Source organism: Bombina bombina, chromosome 1, assembly GCF_027579735.1.
Source record: "Bombina bombina isolate aBomBom1 chromosome 1, aBomBom1.pri, whole genome shotgun sequence".
NCBI classification, from domain to species: domain Eukaryota; kingdom Metazoa; phylum Chordata; class Amphibia; order Anura; family Bombinatoridae; genus Bombina; species Bombina bombina.
Genome location: NC_069499.1, coordinates 181,240,413 through 181,258,535, shown reverse-complemented (window position 1 = coordinate 181,258,535; position 18,123 = coordinate 181,240,413). Strand labels below are relative to the sequence as shown.

Below are 18,123 nucleotides of genomic sequence, written 5' to 3'. Positions count from 1 at the left end.
TTTCCGGATTTAGGCCTAATTTCAATCCGGTTTGCACATTAAAGGGTTAAATGTTATAATTCCTTGTGGGGCAATCTTAACTACATATATTGTGTTTGCTTGCAAAATTTTGAAAAATTTGGAGCATTTTAAGGCTGTTTTGCAGAACGTATATGCTTTTTTTTTCTCTTAAAGGCGCAGTACCGTTATTTTTTTCACTAAATAAAGTGTTTTCATGCTTATTTGTAGTCATTACTAGCCTGTTCAACATGTCTGACATTGAGGAAAGTCAATGTTCAATATGTTTAGAAGCCATTGTGGAACCTCCCTCATGCACTGAAAGGTCAATAAATTGCAAAGAACATATTTTAGCTACTAAAAGTATGTCGCAGGATGATTCTCAGACAGAAGGGACTCAGTTTATGCCATCTAATTCTCCCTAAGTGTCACAACCATTAACGCCCGCACAAGCGACGCCAAGTACTTCTAGTGCGTCTAATTCTTTCACCCTGCAAGATATGGCCGCAGTTATACTACCCTCACAGAGGTTTTATCTTAGCTGCCTGGGTTGCAGGGGAAGCGCAGTAGGTCTGTTGTGAGAACAAACGCTGAGCCCTCTGACGCTTTATTAGCCATATCCGATGAACCCTCACAATGTTCTGAAGTGAGGGATTTGCTGGCTGAGGGAGAGATTTCTGATTCAGAAAATATGTTCCCTCAGACAGATTCAGATATGACGGCTTTTAAATTTAAACTAGATCACCTCCGCTTACTGCTCAGGGAGGTTTTAGCGACTCTGGATGATTGTGACCCTATTATAGTTCCAGAGAAATTGTGTAAAATGGACAGATTCCTAGAGGTTCCTGCCTACACGGATGTTTTTCCGGTCCCTAAGAGGATTTCGGAAATTGTTACTAAGGAGTGGGATAGACCAGGTATTCCGTTCGCTCCCCCAACTACTTTTAATACAATGTTTCCCATATCAGAAGCCGTGCGGGACTCATGGCAGACGGTCCCTAAGGTGGAGGGAGCTATTATACCTATTGAGGACAGTTGTGCTTTCATTGATCCTATGGATAAAAAATTAGAGGTTCTTCTGAAGAAAATATTTGTTCCTCAAGGTTTTCTTCTCCAACCTATAGCGTGCATTGTTCCTGTAACTACTGCAGCGTCCTTTTGGTTCAAGGCTCTGGAAGAGGCTCTTCAGGTTGAGACCCCATTAGATGATATTCTGGATAGAATTAGTGCTCTCAAGCTAGCAAATTCTTTCATTACAGATGCCGCTTTTCAATTGGCTAAATTAGCGGCGAAGAATTCAGGTTTTGCCATTTTAGCGCGTAGAGCGTTATGGCTTAAGTCCTGGTCTGCTGATGTGTCATCAAAAGCTAAGCTTTTAGCTATCCCTTTCAAGGGTAAGACCCTATTCGGGCCTGAACTGAAAGAGATCATTTCAGACATCACTGGAGGGAAAGGCCATGCCCTTCCTCAGGATAAGACGAATAAGATGAGGACCAAACAAAATAATTTTTGTCCCTTTCGAAACTTCAAAGGTGGTCCCTCTTCCCCTGCCGCAAAGCAAGAGGGGAATTTTGCTCAATCCAAGTCAGTCTGGAGACCTAACCAGACTTGGAACTAGGGTAAACAGGCCAAGAAGCCCGCTGCTGCCACCAAGACAGCATGAAGGGGTAGCCCCCGATCCGGGACCGGATCTAGTAGGGGGCAGACTTTCTCTCTTCGCTCAGGCTTGGGCAAGAGACGTTCAGGACTCCTGGGCTTTAGAAATCGTAACCCAGGGGTATCTTCTAGATTTTAAAAATTCTCCCCCAAGGGGGAGATTCCATCTTTCTCAATTGTCTGTAAACCAGACAAAAAGAGAGGCGTTCTTACGCTGTGTAGAAGACCTATATACCATGGGAGTGATCTGCCCAGTTCCGAAAACAAAACAGGGGCAAGGGTTCTACTCCAATCTGTTTGTGGTTCCCAAAAAAGAGGGAACCTTCAGACCAATTTTGGATCTCAAGATCCTAAACAATCCTTCAAGATAGAGAGACCATTCAGACTATTTTGCCAATGATCGAGGAGGGTCAATATATGACCACCGTGGACTTAAAGGATGCATATCTACACATTCCTATCCACAAAGATCATCACCAGTTCCTCAGGTTCCCCTTTCTGGACAAGCATTACCAGTTTGTGGCTCTTCCCTTCGGGTTGGCCACAGCTCCCAGAATTTTCACAAAGGTGCTAGGGTCCCTTCTGGCGGTTCTAAGGCCGCGGGACATAGCTGTGGCACCTTATCTGGACGATATCTTAATCCAGGCGTCAACGTTCCAATTAGCCAAGTCTCACACGGACATCGTGTTGGCTTTTCTAAGATCTCACGGGTGGAAGGTGAACGTAGAAAAGAGTTCACTTATCCCTCTCACAAGAGTTCCTTTCCTGGGAACTCTGATAGATTCAGTGGACATGAAAAATTTTCTGACGGAGGTCAGGAAATCAAAGATTTTATCCATCTGCCGAGCTCTTCATTCCATTCCTCGCCCGTCAGTGGCTCAGTGTATGGAGGTGATCGGCTTAATGGTAGCAGTAATGGACATAGTTCCGTTTGCTCTCTTACATCTCAGACCACTGCAACTATGCATGCTCAGACAGTGGAATGGGGATTATGCAGATTTATCTCCTCAGATAAATCTGGACCAAAAGACCAGAGACTCTCTTCTTTAGTGGTTGTCATAGGATCATCTGTCCAAGGGAATGTGTTTCCGCATGCCAGCGTTGGCCATAGTGACGACGGACGCCAGCCTATTGGGCTGGGGTGCAGTCTGGAATTCCCTGAAAGCACAGGGTTTTTGGACGCGCTTCAGGCGTGGCCTCAACTGGCGTCGGCCAGATTCATAAGATTCCAGTTGGACAATATCACGACTGTAGCATATATCAATCATCAGGGAGGAACAAAGAGTTCTCTAGCGATGATAGAGGTTGCCAAAATAATTCGATGGGCAGAGACTCACTCTTGCCATCTGTCAGCAATCTATATCCCAGGAGGGGAGAACTGGGAAGCGGATTTTCTAAGTCGTCAGACTTTTCATCCAGGGGAGTGGGAACTCCATCCGGAGGTGTTTGCACAATTGATTCAGCAATGGGGCACACCAGAATTGGATCTGATGGCGTCTCGTCAGAACACCAAACTTCCTTGTTACGTGTCCCAGTCAAGGGATCCTCAGACAGTACTGATAGATGCTCTGGCAGTACCCTGGTCGTTCAACCTGGCTTATGTGTTTCCACCATTTCCTCTCCTTCCTCGTTTGATTGCCAGAATCAAGCAGGAGAGAGCTTCAGTGATTTTGATAGCACCTGCGTGGCCACGCAGGTCTTGGTATGCAGACCTGGTGGACATGTCATCTCTTCCACCATGGACTCTGCCACTGAAACAGGACCTTCTGATTCAAGGTCCGTTACAGCATCCAAATCTAGTTTCTCTGCGACTAACTGCTTGGAGATTGAACGCTTGATCTTATCCAAGCGGGGGTTCTCTGAGTCGGTCATAGATACCTTGATTCAGGCTCGAAAGCCTGTCACCAGGAACATTTATCATAAGATATGGCGTAAATATCTTTATTGGTGCGAATCCAAAGGCTACTCGTGGAGTAAGATCAGGATTCCTAGGATTTTGTCCTTTCTCCAAGAAGGATTGGAGAAGGGGCTATCGGCTAGTTCCTAAAAGGAACAGATATCTGCTTTATCAATTCTACTGCACAAGCGTCTGGCAGATGTTCAAGACGTTCAGTCGTTCTGTCAGGCTTTAGTTAGAATCAAGCCTGTGTTTAAACCTGTTGCTCCGCCATGGAGCTTGAATTTAGTTCTATAATGTTCTTCAAGGGGTTCCGTTTGAACCATTTGCATTCCATAGATATTAAGCTTATATCTTGGAAAGTTCTGTTTTTAGTTGCTATCTCTTCGGCTCGAAGAGTTTCTGAACTATCTGCATTGCAATGCGACTCGCCTTATCTTGTTTTCCATGCTGATAAGGTGGTTTTGCGTACCAAACCTGGATTCCTTCCTAATGTTGTTACTAATAGGAATATCAATCAGGAAATTGTTGTTCCTTCTCTGTGTCCTAATCCTTCCTCTAAGGAGCGTCTGTTGCACAACTTGGACGTGGTTCGTGCACGCAACCAAAGATTTTCATCAAACATCTTCTTTGTTTGTTGTTTATTCTGGGAAACGTAGAGGTCAAAAAGCTACGGCTACCTCTTTCTTTTTGGCTGAAAAGCATCATCCTTTTGGCATACGAGACTGCAGCCTCCTGAAAGGATTACAGCTCACTCTACTAGAGCGGTGGCTTCCACATGGGCTTTTAAAAATGATGCTTCTGTTGAACAGATTTGTAAGGCTGCGACTTGATCTTCGCTTCATACCTTTTCCAAATTTTACAAATTTGATACTTTTGCTTCTTTGGAGGCTATTTTTGGGAGACAAGTTCTTCAAGCAGAGGTGCCTTCTGTTAACCATCTGTCTTGTCCCTCCCGTTCATCCGTGTCCTGTAGCTTTGGTATTGTATCCCACAAGTAAAGGATGAATCCGTGGACTCGTCGTACCTTATAGAAGAAAAGTTAATTTATGCTTAACTGATAAATTAATTTCTTCTATGGTACGACGAGTCCACGGCCCGCCCTGTCATTTTAAGACAAATTATTTTTTTATTTTAAACTTCAGTCACCTCTGCACCTTGTAGTTTCTCCTTTTTCTTCCTGTACCTTCGGTCGAATGACTGGGGGGTGGAGCTAAGGGAGGAGCTATATAGACAGCTCTGCTGTGGTGCTCTTTGCCACTTCCTGTTAGCAGGAGGATAATATCCCACAAGTAAAGGATGAATCCGTGGACTCGTCGTACCATAGAAGAAATTAATTTATCAGGTAAGCATAAATTTACTTTTTGACTTATGACCCTTTAAAATTTGAAGAATTATTGTCTTAATGTAAGGGAGGAACAGTTTTGGGAATTATCATTTGTAGCATATATTTGTGTTTCAAGGTTTTATATTTTAATGTATATACACTCTTGGTAACAACCTATAGTAGGGTGTGGTATATTTTTGAGGTTACATTAGAGAACTTTAGGTTTATTTTTTAGTATAATGTTTTTTGCTATAGTAAATCTTTATGCCTTTTCTTCTATAAGATACGACGAGTCCATTCATCCTTTACTTGTGGGATATTATCCTCCTGCTAACAGGAAGTGGCAAAGAGCACCACAGCAAAGCTGTCTATATAGCTCCTCCCTTGACTCCACCCCCCAGTCATTCTCTTTGCCTACTCTAAGTAATAGGAAGGGTAAAGTGAAAGAGGTGATAAAATGTTAGTTTTTATTTTTTTCAAGCAAGACTTTTTTATTTTAAATGGTACCGGTGAGTGGTATTTTCTCCCAGGCAGCAGATGGATGAAGATTTCTGCCTGGAGACTGATGATCTTAGCAGTTGTTACTAAGATCCAGAGTAGTTCCCACAGAATGGCTGAGGAGTACTTAAGAAACTTCAGTGTGAGGAACATTTTTCATGCTACAAGCATTGAGGTATGTTCAGTCATTTTTTTCTGGAGAGACTGTGTTATTTCAGAATTGGCTGACAGTATCCCCATGAGGGAAAGGGTAAGCAGTAATCCTAATGTATAGAGAGGGATATTACTGGACCTGTATATTGGGCTATAAAAAAATGGTTGACACTGATGATATGATGTTTGTGGGCAAAAGTTTCTATGTTGGGAGTTACAGCTAATGTTTTTTATGGCAAACATTTTTTACTTTATTTATGAATGGAGGGTACACATGGCTTCACTTAAGGGGTATATGAACCCACATGGCTAGGTTTTAGACCGCTCTGGTGCGGTTATTTTAGGCTGTAGACATAGAGTGAGATGGGCGGGGCCTATTTTCGCGCCTTAGTTGCGCAGTTGTTTTTCCCAGACAAGCAGCAAGCTCCAACTCCTGTGGGCCTTTCAGAGACAGTTTGGGCCTAATCGAAGGGTTAACCCGATTTTACAGACCCCTGAGGGCCGGTAGGCGCCACAGCAAGGCTATGGCGAGGTGCAGGAGATGTTTTTGTTTGAATTTAACGTTTTATAGCACAACATTTTTTTGGTAAGGGTCAAGTATTCCTTTCCTTGTGGGACAATCTTAGCTGACAAGTTGGGATGCATTTATCATAAAATTGTGGTAATTTTATCGTTTTAAAGCAGTTTTGGAAAAATTGTATGCTTTTTTTCTCTTAAAGGCACAGTACCGTTTTTTCAGATTATTTTTTTCATAAAGTAAAGTGTTTTCAAGTCTGTTTTAACATGTCTGACATTGAGGAAAGTCAATGTTCCATGTGTTTAGAAGCCATTGTGGAACCCCCACATAAAATGTGTCCCTCATGTACCGAAAGGTCCTTGCATTGCAAAGAACATATTTTGGCTGATAAAAGTATGTCTCAGGATGATCCTCAGTCTGAAGAGAATCAGGTTATGCCATCTCCCCAAGTGTCACAACCTTTAACGCCCGCCCAAGCGACGCCAAGTACTTCTAGTGCGTCTAATACTTTCAACCTTCAAGATATGGCTGCAGTTATGTCTACTACCCTTACAAAGGTATTATCTAAACTGTTTGGTTTGCAGGGTACGCGCAGTAGGTCCGGTATTAGAGTAAATGCTGAGCCCTCTGATGCTTTATTGGCCATCTCCGATGTACCCTCACAGTGTTCTGATTTGGGGGTGGGGGAATTGCTGTCTGAGGGAGAGCTTTCTGATTCAGGAAAGATGTTCCCTCAAACAGACTCAGATATGACGGCCTTTAAGTTTGAGCTTGAACACCTCCGCTTGTTACTCAGGGAGGTTTTAGCAACTCTGGATGATTGTGACCCTATTGTAATTCCTCCAGAGAAATTGTGTAAAATGGATAGATATCTAGAGGTCCCTACTTACACTAATGTTTTTCCAGTCCCTAAGAGGATTTCGGACATTGTTACTAAGGAATGGAATAGACCAGGCATTCCGTTCTCTCCCCCTCCTACTTTTAATAAAATGTTTCCCATATCTGACGCCATTCGGGATTCGTGGCAGACAGTCCCTAAGGTGGAGGGAGCTATTTCTACCCTGGCTAAGCGTACAACTATACCTATTGAGGACAGTTGTGCTTTCAAAGATCCTATGGATAAAAAAATAGAGGGCCTGTTAAAGAAATTGTATATTCATCAGGGTTTTCTTCTACAACCTATAGCGTGCATTGTTCCTGTAACTACTGCAGCTGCTTTTTGGTTTGAGGCTCTAGAGGAGTCTCTTAAGGTTGAGACCCCATTAGATGATATTTTAGATAGAATTAAGGCTCTCAAGCTAGCTAATTCTTTTATTACAGATGCCGCTTTTCAAATGGCTAAATTAGCGGCAAAGAATGCAGGTTTTGCCATTTTAGCGCATAGAGCGTTATGGCTTAAGTCCTGGTCTGCTGATGTGTCATCAAAATCTAAGCCGTTAGCTATTCCTTTCAAAGGTAGGACCCTATTCGGGCCTGAACTGAAGGAGATCATTTCCGAAATCACTGCCTTTAAAGGCTATGCCCTTCCTCAGGACAAGACAAATAAAATGAGGGCCAAACAAAATCATTTTTGTTCCTTTCGAAACTTTAAAGGTGGACCCTCTACTTCCTCCTCTGCCACACAGCAGGAGGGAAATTTTGCTCAATCCAAGTAAGTCTGGAGACCTAACCAGACCTGGAATAAAAGTAAACAGGCCAAGAAGCCCGCTGCTGCTACCAAGACAGCATGAAGGGGCAGCCCTCGATCCGGGACCGGATCTAGTAGGGGGCAGACTTTCTCTCTTCGCTCAGGCTTGGGCAAGAGACATTCAGGATTCCTGGGCTTTAGCAATCGTGACCCAGGGGGATGGGGGGGGGTATCGTCTAGAATTCAAAGATTCTCCTCCAAGGGGGAGATTTCATCTTTCACGTTTGTCTGTAAACCAGACAAAAAGAGAGGCGTTCTTGCACTGTGTAGAAGACCTATATACCATGGGTGTAATCTGCCCAGTTCCAAAAGTAGAACAGGGACAGGGGTTTTACTCCAGTCTGTTCGTGGTTCCCAAAAAAGAGGGAACCTTCAGACAGAGTCCCATCCTTCAAGATGGAGACCATTCGGACAATTTTACCAATGATCCAAGAGGGTCAATATATGAAGGATGCGTATCTTCACATTCCTATCCACAAAGATCACCAGTTCCTCAAGTTCGCCTTCCTGGACAAACATTACCAGTTTGTGGCCCTTCCTTTCGGGTTGGCCACAGCTCCCAGAATTTTCACAAAGGTGCTAGGGTCCCTTCTGGCGGTTCTAAGGCCGCGGGGCATAGCAGTGGCGCCCTATCTGGACGATATTTTGATTCAGGCGTCAACTTACCATCTAGCCAAATCTCACACGGATATCGGGTTGGCTTTTCTAAGATCTCGCGGGTGGAAGGTGAACGTAAAAAAGAGTTCACTTATTCCTCTCACAAGAGTTCCATTCCTCGGAACTCTGATAGACATGAAAAAAATTTTGACGGAGGTCAGGAAATCAAAGATTTTAACCACCTGCCGAGCTCTTAATTCCATTCCTCGGCCGTCAGTGGCTCAGTGTATGGAGGTAATCGGACTAATGGTAGCAGCAATGGACATAGTTCCGTTTGCTCGCTTGCATCTCAGACCACTGCAGCTGTGCATGCTCAGACAGTGGAATGGGGATTATACAAATTTATCTCCTCAGATAAATCTGAATCAAGAGACCAGAGACTCTCTTCTTTGGTGGTTGTCACAGGATCATCTGGAATTCCCTGAAGGCTCAGGGTGTGTGGACTCAGGAGGAAGCCCTACTTCCAATAAATATTCTAGAACTGAGAACGATATTCAACGCGCTTCAGGCATGGCCTCAGCTGGCTTCGGCCAAATTTATAAGATTCCAGTCGGACAATATCACGACTGTAGCATATATCAATCATCAAGGGGGAACAAGGAGTTCTCTAGCGATGATAGAGGTTTCCAAAATAATTCGATGGACAGAGACTCACTCTTGCCATCCATCAGCAATCTATATCCCAGGAGTGGAGAACTGGGAAGCGGATTTTCTAAGTCGTCAGACTTTTCATCTGGGGGAGTGGGAGCTCCATCCGGAGGTGTTTGCACAATTGATTCTTCAATGGGGCACACCAGAATTGGATCTGATGGCATCTCGTCAGAATGCCAAACTTTCTTGTTACGGGTCCAGATCGAGGGATCCTCAAGCAGTACTGAGAGATGCTCTAGCAGTACCGTGGTCGTTTAACCTGGCTTATGCTTTTCCTCCTTTTCCTCTCCTTCCTCGTCTGATTGCCAGAATCAAACAGGAGAGGGCTTCGGTAATCTTGATAGCACCTGCGTGGTCACGCAGGACTTGGTATGCAGATCTGGTGGAAATGTCATCTCTGCCACCGTGGAAACTGCCACTGAGACAGGACCTTCTCATTCAGGGTCCGTTCCAACATCCAAATCTAGTTTCTCTGCAGCTGACTGCCTGGAGATTGAACGCTTGATTTTATCTAAGCGGGGATTCTCTGAGTCGGTCATAGATACCTTGATTCAGGCTCGAAAGCCTGTCACTAGGAAAATTTATCATAAGATATTGCGTAGATATCTTTATTGGTGCGAATCCAAAGGCTACTCATGGAGTAAGATCAGGATTCCTAGGATTTTGTCCTTTCTCCAAGAAGGATTGGAGAAGGGGTTATCAGCTAGTTCCTTAAAGGGACCGATTTCTGCTTTGTCAATCGTACTACACAAGCGTCTGGCAGATGTCCCAGACGTTCAGTTGTTTTGTCAGGCTTTGATTAGAATTAAGCCTGTGTTTAAACCTGTTGCTCCGCCATGGAGTTTGAATTTAGTTTTAAATGTTCTTCAATGGGTTCCGTTTGAACCCATGCATTCCATAGACATTAAACTTCTATCTTGGAAAGTTCTGTTTTTAGTAGCTATCTCTTCTGCTCAAAGAGTTTCTGAGCTATCTGCGTTACAATGCGACTCGCCTTATCTTATATTCCATTCTGATAAGGTAGTTTTGCATACTAAACCTGTATTCCTTCCTAAGGTTGTTTCATATAAGAATATTAATCAGGAAATTGTTGTTCTTTCTCTGTGTCCTAACCCTTCTTCTATGAAGGAGCGTCTGTTACATAATTTGGACGTGGTTCGTGCCTTGAAGTTTTACTTGCAAGCGACCAAGGATTTCCGTCAAACATCTTCTCTGTTTGTTGTTTATTCTGGAAAACGTAGAGGGCAAAAAGCTACGGCTACCTCTTTCTTTTTGGCTGAAAAGCATCATCCGTTTAGCATACGAGACTGCTGGACAGCACAGCTCATTCCACTAGAGCTGTGGCTTCCACATGGGCTTTTAAAAATGATGCTTCTGTTGAACAGATTTGTAAGGCTGCGACTTGGTCTTCCCTTCATACCTTTTCCAAATTTTCCAAATTTGATACTTTTGCTTCTTCGAAGGCTATTTTTGGGAGAAAAGTTCTTCAAGCAGTGGTGCCTTCTGTTTAGGTATCTGTCTTGTCCCTCCGGTTCTTCCGTGTCCTGTAGCTTTGGTATTGTATCCCACAAGTAAAGAATGAATCTGTGGACTCGTATCTTATAGAAGAAAAGGAAATTTATGCTTACCTGATAAATTGATTTCTTCTATGATACAAGTCCACGGCCCGCCCTGTCAATTTAAGACGGATTATATTTTTTGATTTAAAACTTCAGTCACCTCTGCACCTTTTAGTTTCTCCTTTTTCTTCCTATACCTTCGGTCGAATGACTGGGGGGTGGAGTCAAGGGAGGAACTATATAGACAGCTTTGCTGTGGTGCTCTTTGCCACTTCCTGTTAGCAGGAGGATAATATCCCACAAGTAAAGGATGAATCCGTGGACTCGTCGAATCATAGAAGAAATCAATTTATCAGGTAAGCATAAATTTCCTTTTATCTTTTTTATGTATAGCAGTTGGTATGTGTTTATATGGCTTTGCTAAATTTTGTGATATTTGGTAGGTTTTTAGTTTTTACTTCTAATGCATGCAGTTTTTCTTTATCAAGGAAAAAGAATATGTAGCCATGACATTATTTTTTTTTGTCTGTAGATGTCATTGATAGTGGGCGTGTACAGAGAACTGTACTGGATCGTTGGCGGGAGTCACTGCTTTCTTCTGGCAGCCTTTCCCAAATCTTTCTGCACTTGTCTACTCTGGACCGTAGTATAATGTGGTCTCGTTCCATTCGAAATGCACGATGCAAGGTATGCCGTAAGAAGGGAGATGGTGAAAATATGTTGCTCTGCGATGGCTGTGATAGAGGACACCACATCTACTGTGTAAGACCAAAACTTAAGGTAAGTCAAGCTAATACACAATGGGAGTATAATATACATAGAGATATTAATAAAAACGAAGTATACTAGACATAAACTGAGATCTGATACCAAATAGAAACATCCATCGTAATGTCATTCTCTATGCTTTATTAAAAATGTAAAAAAAAAAAAAACTTTAGAAGAATGGATAATGCATGCATAAAATAATATTCAATGTAATATTTGTTGTTGCATAGGCAAAATAAATGTTCTGGTTCTAATAAGAATGTGTGCTGGGAAATAGGCTATCTACAGAATCCATATATATAGCTCATAATCGTAAAGGGTGCAAACTAAACATATTTCATTTATAAGGTGGTGAGAGTCCACAAGCCATTACTCCTAGGATTCAACTCCTGGCCACTAGAAGGAGGAAAAGATACTTAACATCCCAAAAGCTTTTAAACCCTCTCACCTCTCTGGTATTCAATTCTTATTTCTTTCATGTAATTAGCAAGAGTCCATGAGCTAGTGACGTATGGGATATACATTCCTACCAGGAGGGGCAAAGTTTCCCAAACCTCAAAATGCCTATAAATACACCCCTCACCACACCCACAATTCAGTTTTACAAACTTTGCCTCCGATGGAGGTGGTGAAGTAAGTTTGTGCTAGATTCTACGTTGATATGCGCTCCGCAGCAAGTTGGAGCCCGGTTTTTCCTCTCAGCGTGCAGTGAATGTCAGAGGGATGTGAGGAGAGTATTGCCTATTTGAATGCAGTGATCTCCTTCTAAGGGGTCTATTTCATAGGTTCTCGGTTATCGGTCGTAGAGATTCATCTCTTACCTCCCTTTTCAGATCGACGATATACTCTTATATATACCATTACCTCTGCTGATTCTCGTTTCAGTACTGGTTTGGCTATCTGCTATATGTAGATGAGTGTCCTGGGGTAAGTAAGTCTTATTTTCTGTGACACTCCAAGCTATGGTTGGGCACTTTGTTTATAAAGTTCTAAATATATGTATTCAAACATTTATTTGCCTTGACTCAGAATGTTCAACTTTCCTTATTTTCAGACAGTCAGTTTCATATTTGGGATAATGCATTTTGATTTGACCATTTTTTCTTACCTTAAAATTTGACTTTTTCCCTGTGGGCTGTTAGGCTCGCGGGGGCTGAAAATGCTTCATTTTATTGCGTCATTCTTGGCGCTGACTTTTTTGGCGCAAAAATTCTATTTCCGTTTCCGGCGTCATACGTGTCGCCGGAAGTTGCGTCATTCTTTGACGTTATTTCGCGCCAAAAATGTCGGCGTTCCGGATGTGGCGTCATTTTTGGCGCCAAAAAGCATTTAGGCGCCAAATAATGTGGGCGTCTTATTTGGCGCGAAAAAATATGGGCGTCGCTTTTGTCTCCACATTATTTAAGTCTCATTTTTTATTGCTTCTGGTTGCTAGAAGCTTGTTCTTTGGCATTCTTTCCCATTCCTGAAACTGTCATTTAAGGAATTTGATCAATTTTGCTTTATATGTTGTTTTTTCTCTTACATATTGCAAGATGTCTCACGTTGCATCTGAGCCAGAAGATACTACAGGAAAATCGCTGTCAAGTGCTGAATCTACCAAAGCTAAGTGTATCTGCTGTAAACTTTTGGTAGCTATTTCTCCAGCTGTTGTTTGTATTGATTGTCATGACAAACTTGTTAAAGCAGATAATATTTCCTTTAGTAAAGTACCATTGCCTGTTGCAGTTCCCTCAACATCTAAGGTGCAGAATGTTCCTGATAATATAAGAGATTTTGTTTCTGAATCCATAAAGAAGGCTATGTCTGTTATTTCTCCTTCTAGTAAACGTAAAAAATCTTTTAAAACTTCTCTCCCTACAGATGAATTTTTAAATGAACATCATCATTCTGATTCTGATGACTCCTCTGGTTCAGAGGATTCTGTCTCTGAGGTTGATGCTGATAAATCTTCATATTTATTTAAAATGGAATTTATTCGTTCTTTACTTAAAGAAGTTCTAATTGCTTTAGAAATAGAGGATTCTAGTCCTCTTGATACTAATTCTAAACGTTTAGATAAGGTATTTAAAGCTCCTGTGGTTATTCCAGAAGTTTTTCCTGTTCCTAATGCTATTTCTGCAGTAATTTCCAAAGAATGGGATAAATTGGGTAATTCATTTACTCCTTCTAAACGTTTTAAGCATTTATATCCTGTGCCGTCTGACAGATTAGAATTTTGGGACAAAATCCCTAAAGTTGATGGGGCTATTTCTACCCTTGCTAAACGTACTACTATTCCTACGTCAGATGGTACTTCGTTTAAGGATCCTCTAGATAGGAAAATTGAGTCCTTTCTAAGAAAAGCTTATCTGTGTTCAGGTAATCTTCTTAGACCTGCTATATCTTTGGCTGATGTTGCTGCAGCTTCAACTTTTTGGTTGGAAACTTTAGCGCAACAAGTAACACATCGTGATTCTCATGACATTATTATTCTTCTTCAGCATGCTAATAATTTTATCTGTGATGCCATTTTTGATATTATCAGAGTTGATGTCAGGTTTATGTCTCTAGCTATTTTAGCTAGAAGAGCTTTATGGCTTAAAACTTGGAATGCTGATATGGCTTCTAAATCAACTTTACTTTCTATTTCTTTCCAGGGTAACAAATTATTTGGTTCTCAGTTGGATTCCATCATTTCAACTGTTACTGGTGGGAAAGGAACTTTTTTTACCACAGGATAAAAAATCTAAAGGTAAAAGTAGAGCTAATAATCGTTTTCGTTCCTTTCGTTTCAACAAAGAACAAAAGCCTGATCCTTCATCCTCAGGAGCAGTTTCAGTTTGGAAACCATCTCCAGTCTGGAATAAATCCAAGCCAGCTAGAAAGGCAAAGCCTGCTTCTAAGTCCACATGAAGGTGCGGCCCTCATTCCAGCTCAGCTGGTAGGGGGCAGGTTACGTTTTTTCAAGGAAATTTGGATCAATTCTGTTCACAATCTTTGGATTCAGAACATTGTTTCAGAAGGGTACAGAATTGGTTTCAAGATAAGACCTCCTGCAAAGAGATTTTTTCTTTCCCGTGTCCCAGTAAATCCAGTAAAAGCTCAAGCATTTCTGAAATGTGTTTCAGATCTAGAGTTGACTGGAGTAATTATGCCAGTTCCAGTTCAGGAACAGGGGATGGGGTTTTATTCAAATCTCTTCATTGTACCAAAGAAGGAGAATTCCTTCAGACCAGTTCTGGATCTAAAAATATTGAATCGTTATGTAAGGATACCAACGTTCAAAATGGTAACTATAAGGACTATCTTGCCTTTTGTTCTGCAAGGGAATTATATGTCCACAATAGATTTACAGGATGCATATCTGCATATTCCGATTCATCCAGATCATTTTCAGTTCCTGAGATTCTCTTTTCTGGACAAGCATTACCAGTTTGTGGCTCTGCCGTTTGGCCTAGCTACAGCTCCAAGAATTTTTACAAAGGTTCTCGGTGCCCTTCTGTCTGTAATCAGAGAACAGGGTATTGTGGTATTTCCTTATTTGGACGATATCTTGGTACTTGCTCAGTCTTTACATTTAGCAGAATCTCATACGAATCGACTTGTGTTGTTTCTTCAAGATCATGGTTGGAGGATCAATTTACCAAAAAGTTCTTTGATTCCTCAGACAAGGGTAACCTTTCTGGGTTTCCAGATGGATTCAGTGTCCATGACTCTGTCTTTAACAGACAAGAGACGTCTAAAATTGATTGCAGCTTGTCGAAACCTTCAGTCACAATCATTCCCTTCGGTAGCCTTATGCATGGAAATTCTAGGTCTTATGACTGCTGCATCGGACGCGATCCCCTTTGCTCGTTTTCACATGCGACCTCTTCAGCTCTGTATGCTGAAGCAATGGTGCAAGGATTACACGAAGATATCTCAAACAATATCTTTAAAACCGATTGTTCGGCACTCTCTAACATGGTGGACAGATCACCATCGTTTAATTCAGGGGGCTTCTTTTGTGCTTCCGACCTGGACTGTAATTTCAACAGATGCAAGTCTCACGGGTTGGGGAGCTGTGTGGGGATCTCTGACGGCACAGGGAGTTTGGGAATCTCAGGAGGTGAGATTACCTATCAATATCTTGGAACTCCGTGCAATTTTCAGAGCTCTTCAGTTTTGGCCTCTTCTGAAGAGAGAATCGTTCATTTGTTTTCAGACAGACAATGTCACAACTGTGGCATACATCAATCATCAAGGAGGGACTCACAGTCCTCTGGCTATGAAAGAAGTATCTCGAATTTTGGTTTGGGCGGAATCCAGCTCCTGTCTAATCTCTGCGGTTCATATCCCAGGTGTAGACAATTGGGAAGCGGATTATCTAAGTCGCCAAATGTTGCATCCGGGCGAATGGTCTCTTCACCCAGAGGTATTTCTTCAGATTGTTCAAATGTGGGAACTTCCAGAAATAGATCTGATGGCGTCCCATCTAAACAAGAAACTTCCCAGGTATCTGTCCAGATCCCGGGATCCTCAGGCGGAGGCAGTGGATGCATTATCACTTCCTTGGAAGTATCATCCTGCCTATATCTTTCCGCCTCTAGTTCTTCTTCCAAGAGTGATCTCCAAGATTCTGAAGGAATGCTCGTTTGTTCTGCTGGTAGCTCCAGCATGGCCTCACAGGTTTTGGTATGCGGATCTTGTCCGGATGGCCTCTTGCCAACCGTGGACTCTTCCGTTAAGACCAGACCTTCTATCACAAGGTCCTTTTTTCCATCAGGATCTGAAATCCTTAAATTTAAAGGTATGGAGATTGAACGCTTGATTCTTGGTCAAAGAGGTTTCTCTGACTCCGTGATTAATACTATGTTACAGGCTCGTACATCTGTATCTCGAGAGATATATTATAGAGTCTGGAAGACTTATATTTCTTGGTGTCTTTCTCATCATTTTTCTTGGCATTCTTTTAGAATACCGAGAATTTTACAGTTTCTTCAGGATGGTTTAGATAAGGGTTTGTCCGCAAGTTCTTTGAAAGGACAAATCTCTGCTCTTTCTGTTCTTTTTCACAGAAAGATTGCTATTCTTCCTGATATTCATTGTTTTGTACAAGCTTTGGTTCGTATAAAACCTGTCATTAAGTCAATTTCTCCTCCTTGGAGTTTGAATTTGGTTCTGGGAGCTCTTCAAGCTCCTCCGTTTGAACCTATGCATTCATTGGACATTAAATTACTTTCTTGGAAAGTTTTGTTCCTTTTGGCCATCTCTTCTGCTAGAAGAGTTTCTGAATTATCTGCTCTTTCTTGTGAGTCTCCTTTTCTGATTTTTCATCAGGATAAGGCGGTGTTGCGAACTTCTTTTGAATTTTTACCTAAAGTTGTGAATTCCAACAACATTAGTAGAGAAATTGTGGTTCCTTCATTATGTCCTAATCCTAAGAATTCTAAGGAGAAATCGTTGCATTCTTTGGATGTTGTTAGAGCTTTGAAATATTATGTTCAAGCTACGAAATCTTTCCGTAAGACTTCTAGTCTATTTGTTATCTTTTCCGGTTCTAGGAAAGGCCAGAAAGCTTCTGCCATTTCTTTGGCATCTTGGTTGAAATCTTTAATTCATCTTGCCTATGTTGAGTCGGGTAAAATTCCGCCTCAGAGAATTACAGCTCATTCTACTAGGTCAGTATCTACTTCCTGGGCGTTTAGGAATGAAGCTTCGGTTGACCAGATCTGCAAAGCAGCAACTTGGTCCTCTTTGCATACTTTTACTAAATTCTACCATTTTGATGTATTTTCTTCTTCTGAAGCAGTTTTTGGTAGAAAAGTACTTCAGGCAGCGGTTTCAGTTTGAATCTTCTGCTTATGTTTTTCGTTAAACTTTATTTTGGGTGTGGATTATTTTCAGCAGGAATTGGCTGTCTTTATTTTATCCCTCCCTCTCTAGTGACTCTTGTGTGGAAAGATCCACATCTTGGGTAGTCATTATCCCATACGTCACTAGCTCATGGACTCTTGCTAATTACATGAAAGAAAACATAATTTATGTAAGAACTTACCTGATAAATTCATTTCTTTCATATTAGCAAGAGTCCATGAGGCCCGCCCTTTTTTTGTGGTGGTTATGATTTTGTATAAAGCACAATTATTCCAATTCCTTATTTTATATGCTTTCGCACTTTTTTATCACCCCACTTCTTGGCTATTCGTTAAACTGAATTGTGGGTGTGGTGAGGGGTGTATTTATAGGCATTTTGAGGTTTGGGAAACTTTGCCCCTCCTGGTAGGAAGGTATATCCCATACGTCACTAGCTCATGGACTCTTGCTAATATGAAAGAAATGAATTTATCAGGTAAGTTCTTACATAAATTATGTTTTCTTTCATGTAATTGGCAAGAGTCCATGAGCTAGTGACATATGGGATATACAATCCTACCAGGAGGGGCAAAGTTTCCCAAACCTCAAAATGCCTATAAAGACACCCCTCACCACACCCACAATTCAGTTTTACAAACTTTGCCTCCTATGGAGGTGGGGAAGTAAGTTTGTGCTACGATTTCTACGTTGATATGCGCTTCTCAGCATTGTTGAAGCCCGATTCCTCTCAGAGTACAGCGAATGTCAGAGGGACGTGAAGGGAGTATCACTTATTGAATTTGATGATTTCCCTAACAGGGGTCTATTTCATAGGTTCTCTGTTATCGGTCGTAGAGATTCATCTCCTACCTCCCTTTTCAGATCGACGATATACTCTCAATTTATCATTCATTACCTCTACTAATAACTGTTTTAGTC

The 18,123-nt window shown here is 41.8% G+C and overlaps 1 protein-coding gene across 4 annotated transcripts in view; it reads left to right on the top strand.

Annotated features, from left to right (window-relative positions):
• The window catches only part of BAZ1A (bromodomain adjacent to zinc finger domain 1A), a 762,668-nt gene that overhangs the window by 657,331 nt on the left and 87,214 nt on the right, over positions 1–18,123 (top strand). For all 4 annotated transcript variants that reach the window (XM_053697759.1, XM_053697757.1, XM_053697758.1 and 1 more), the window contains exon 23: positions 11,132–11,379. In XM_053697759.1, coding sequence (XP_053553734.1) covers positions 11,132–11,379 — 248 coding nt within the window. The remainder of the gene's footprint in view (positions 1–11,131; positions 11,380–18,123) is intronic.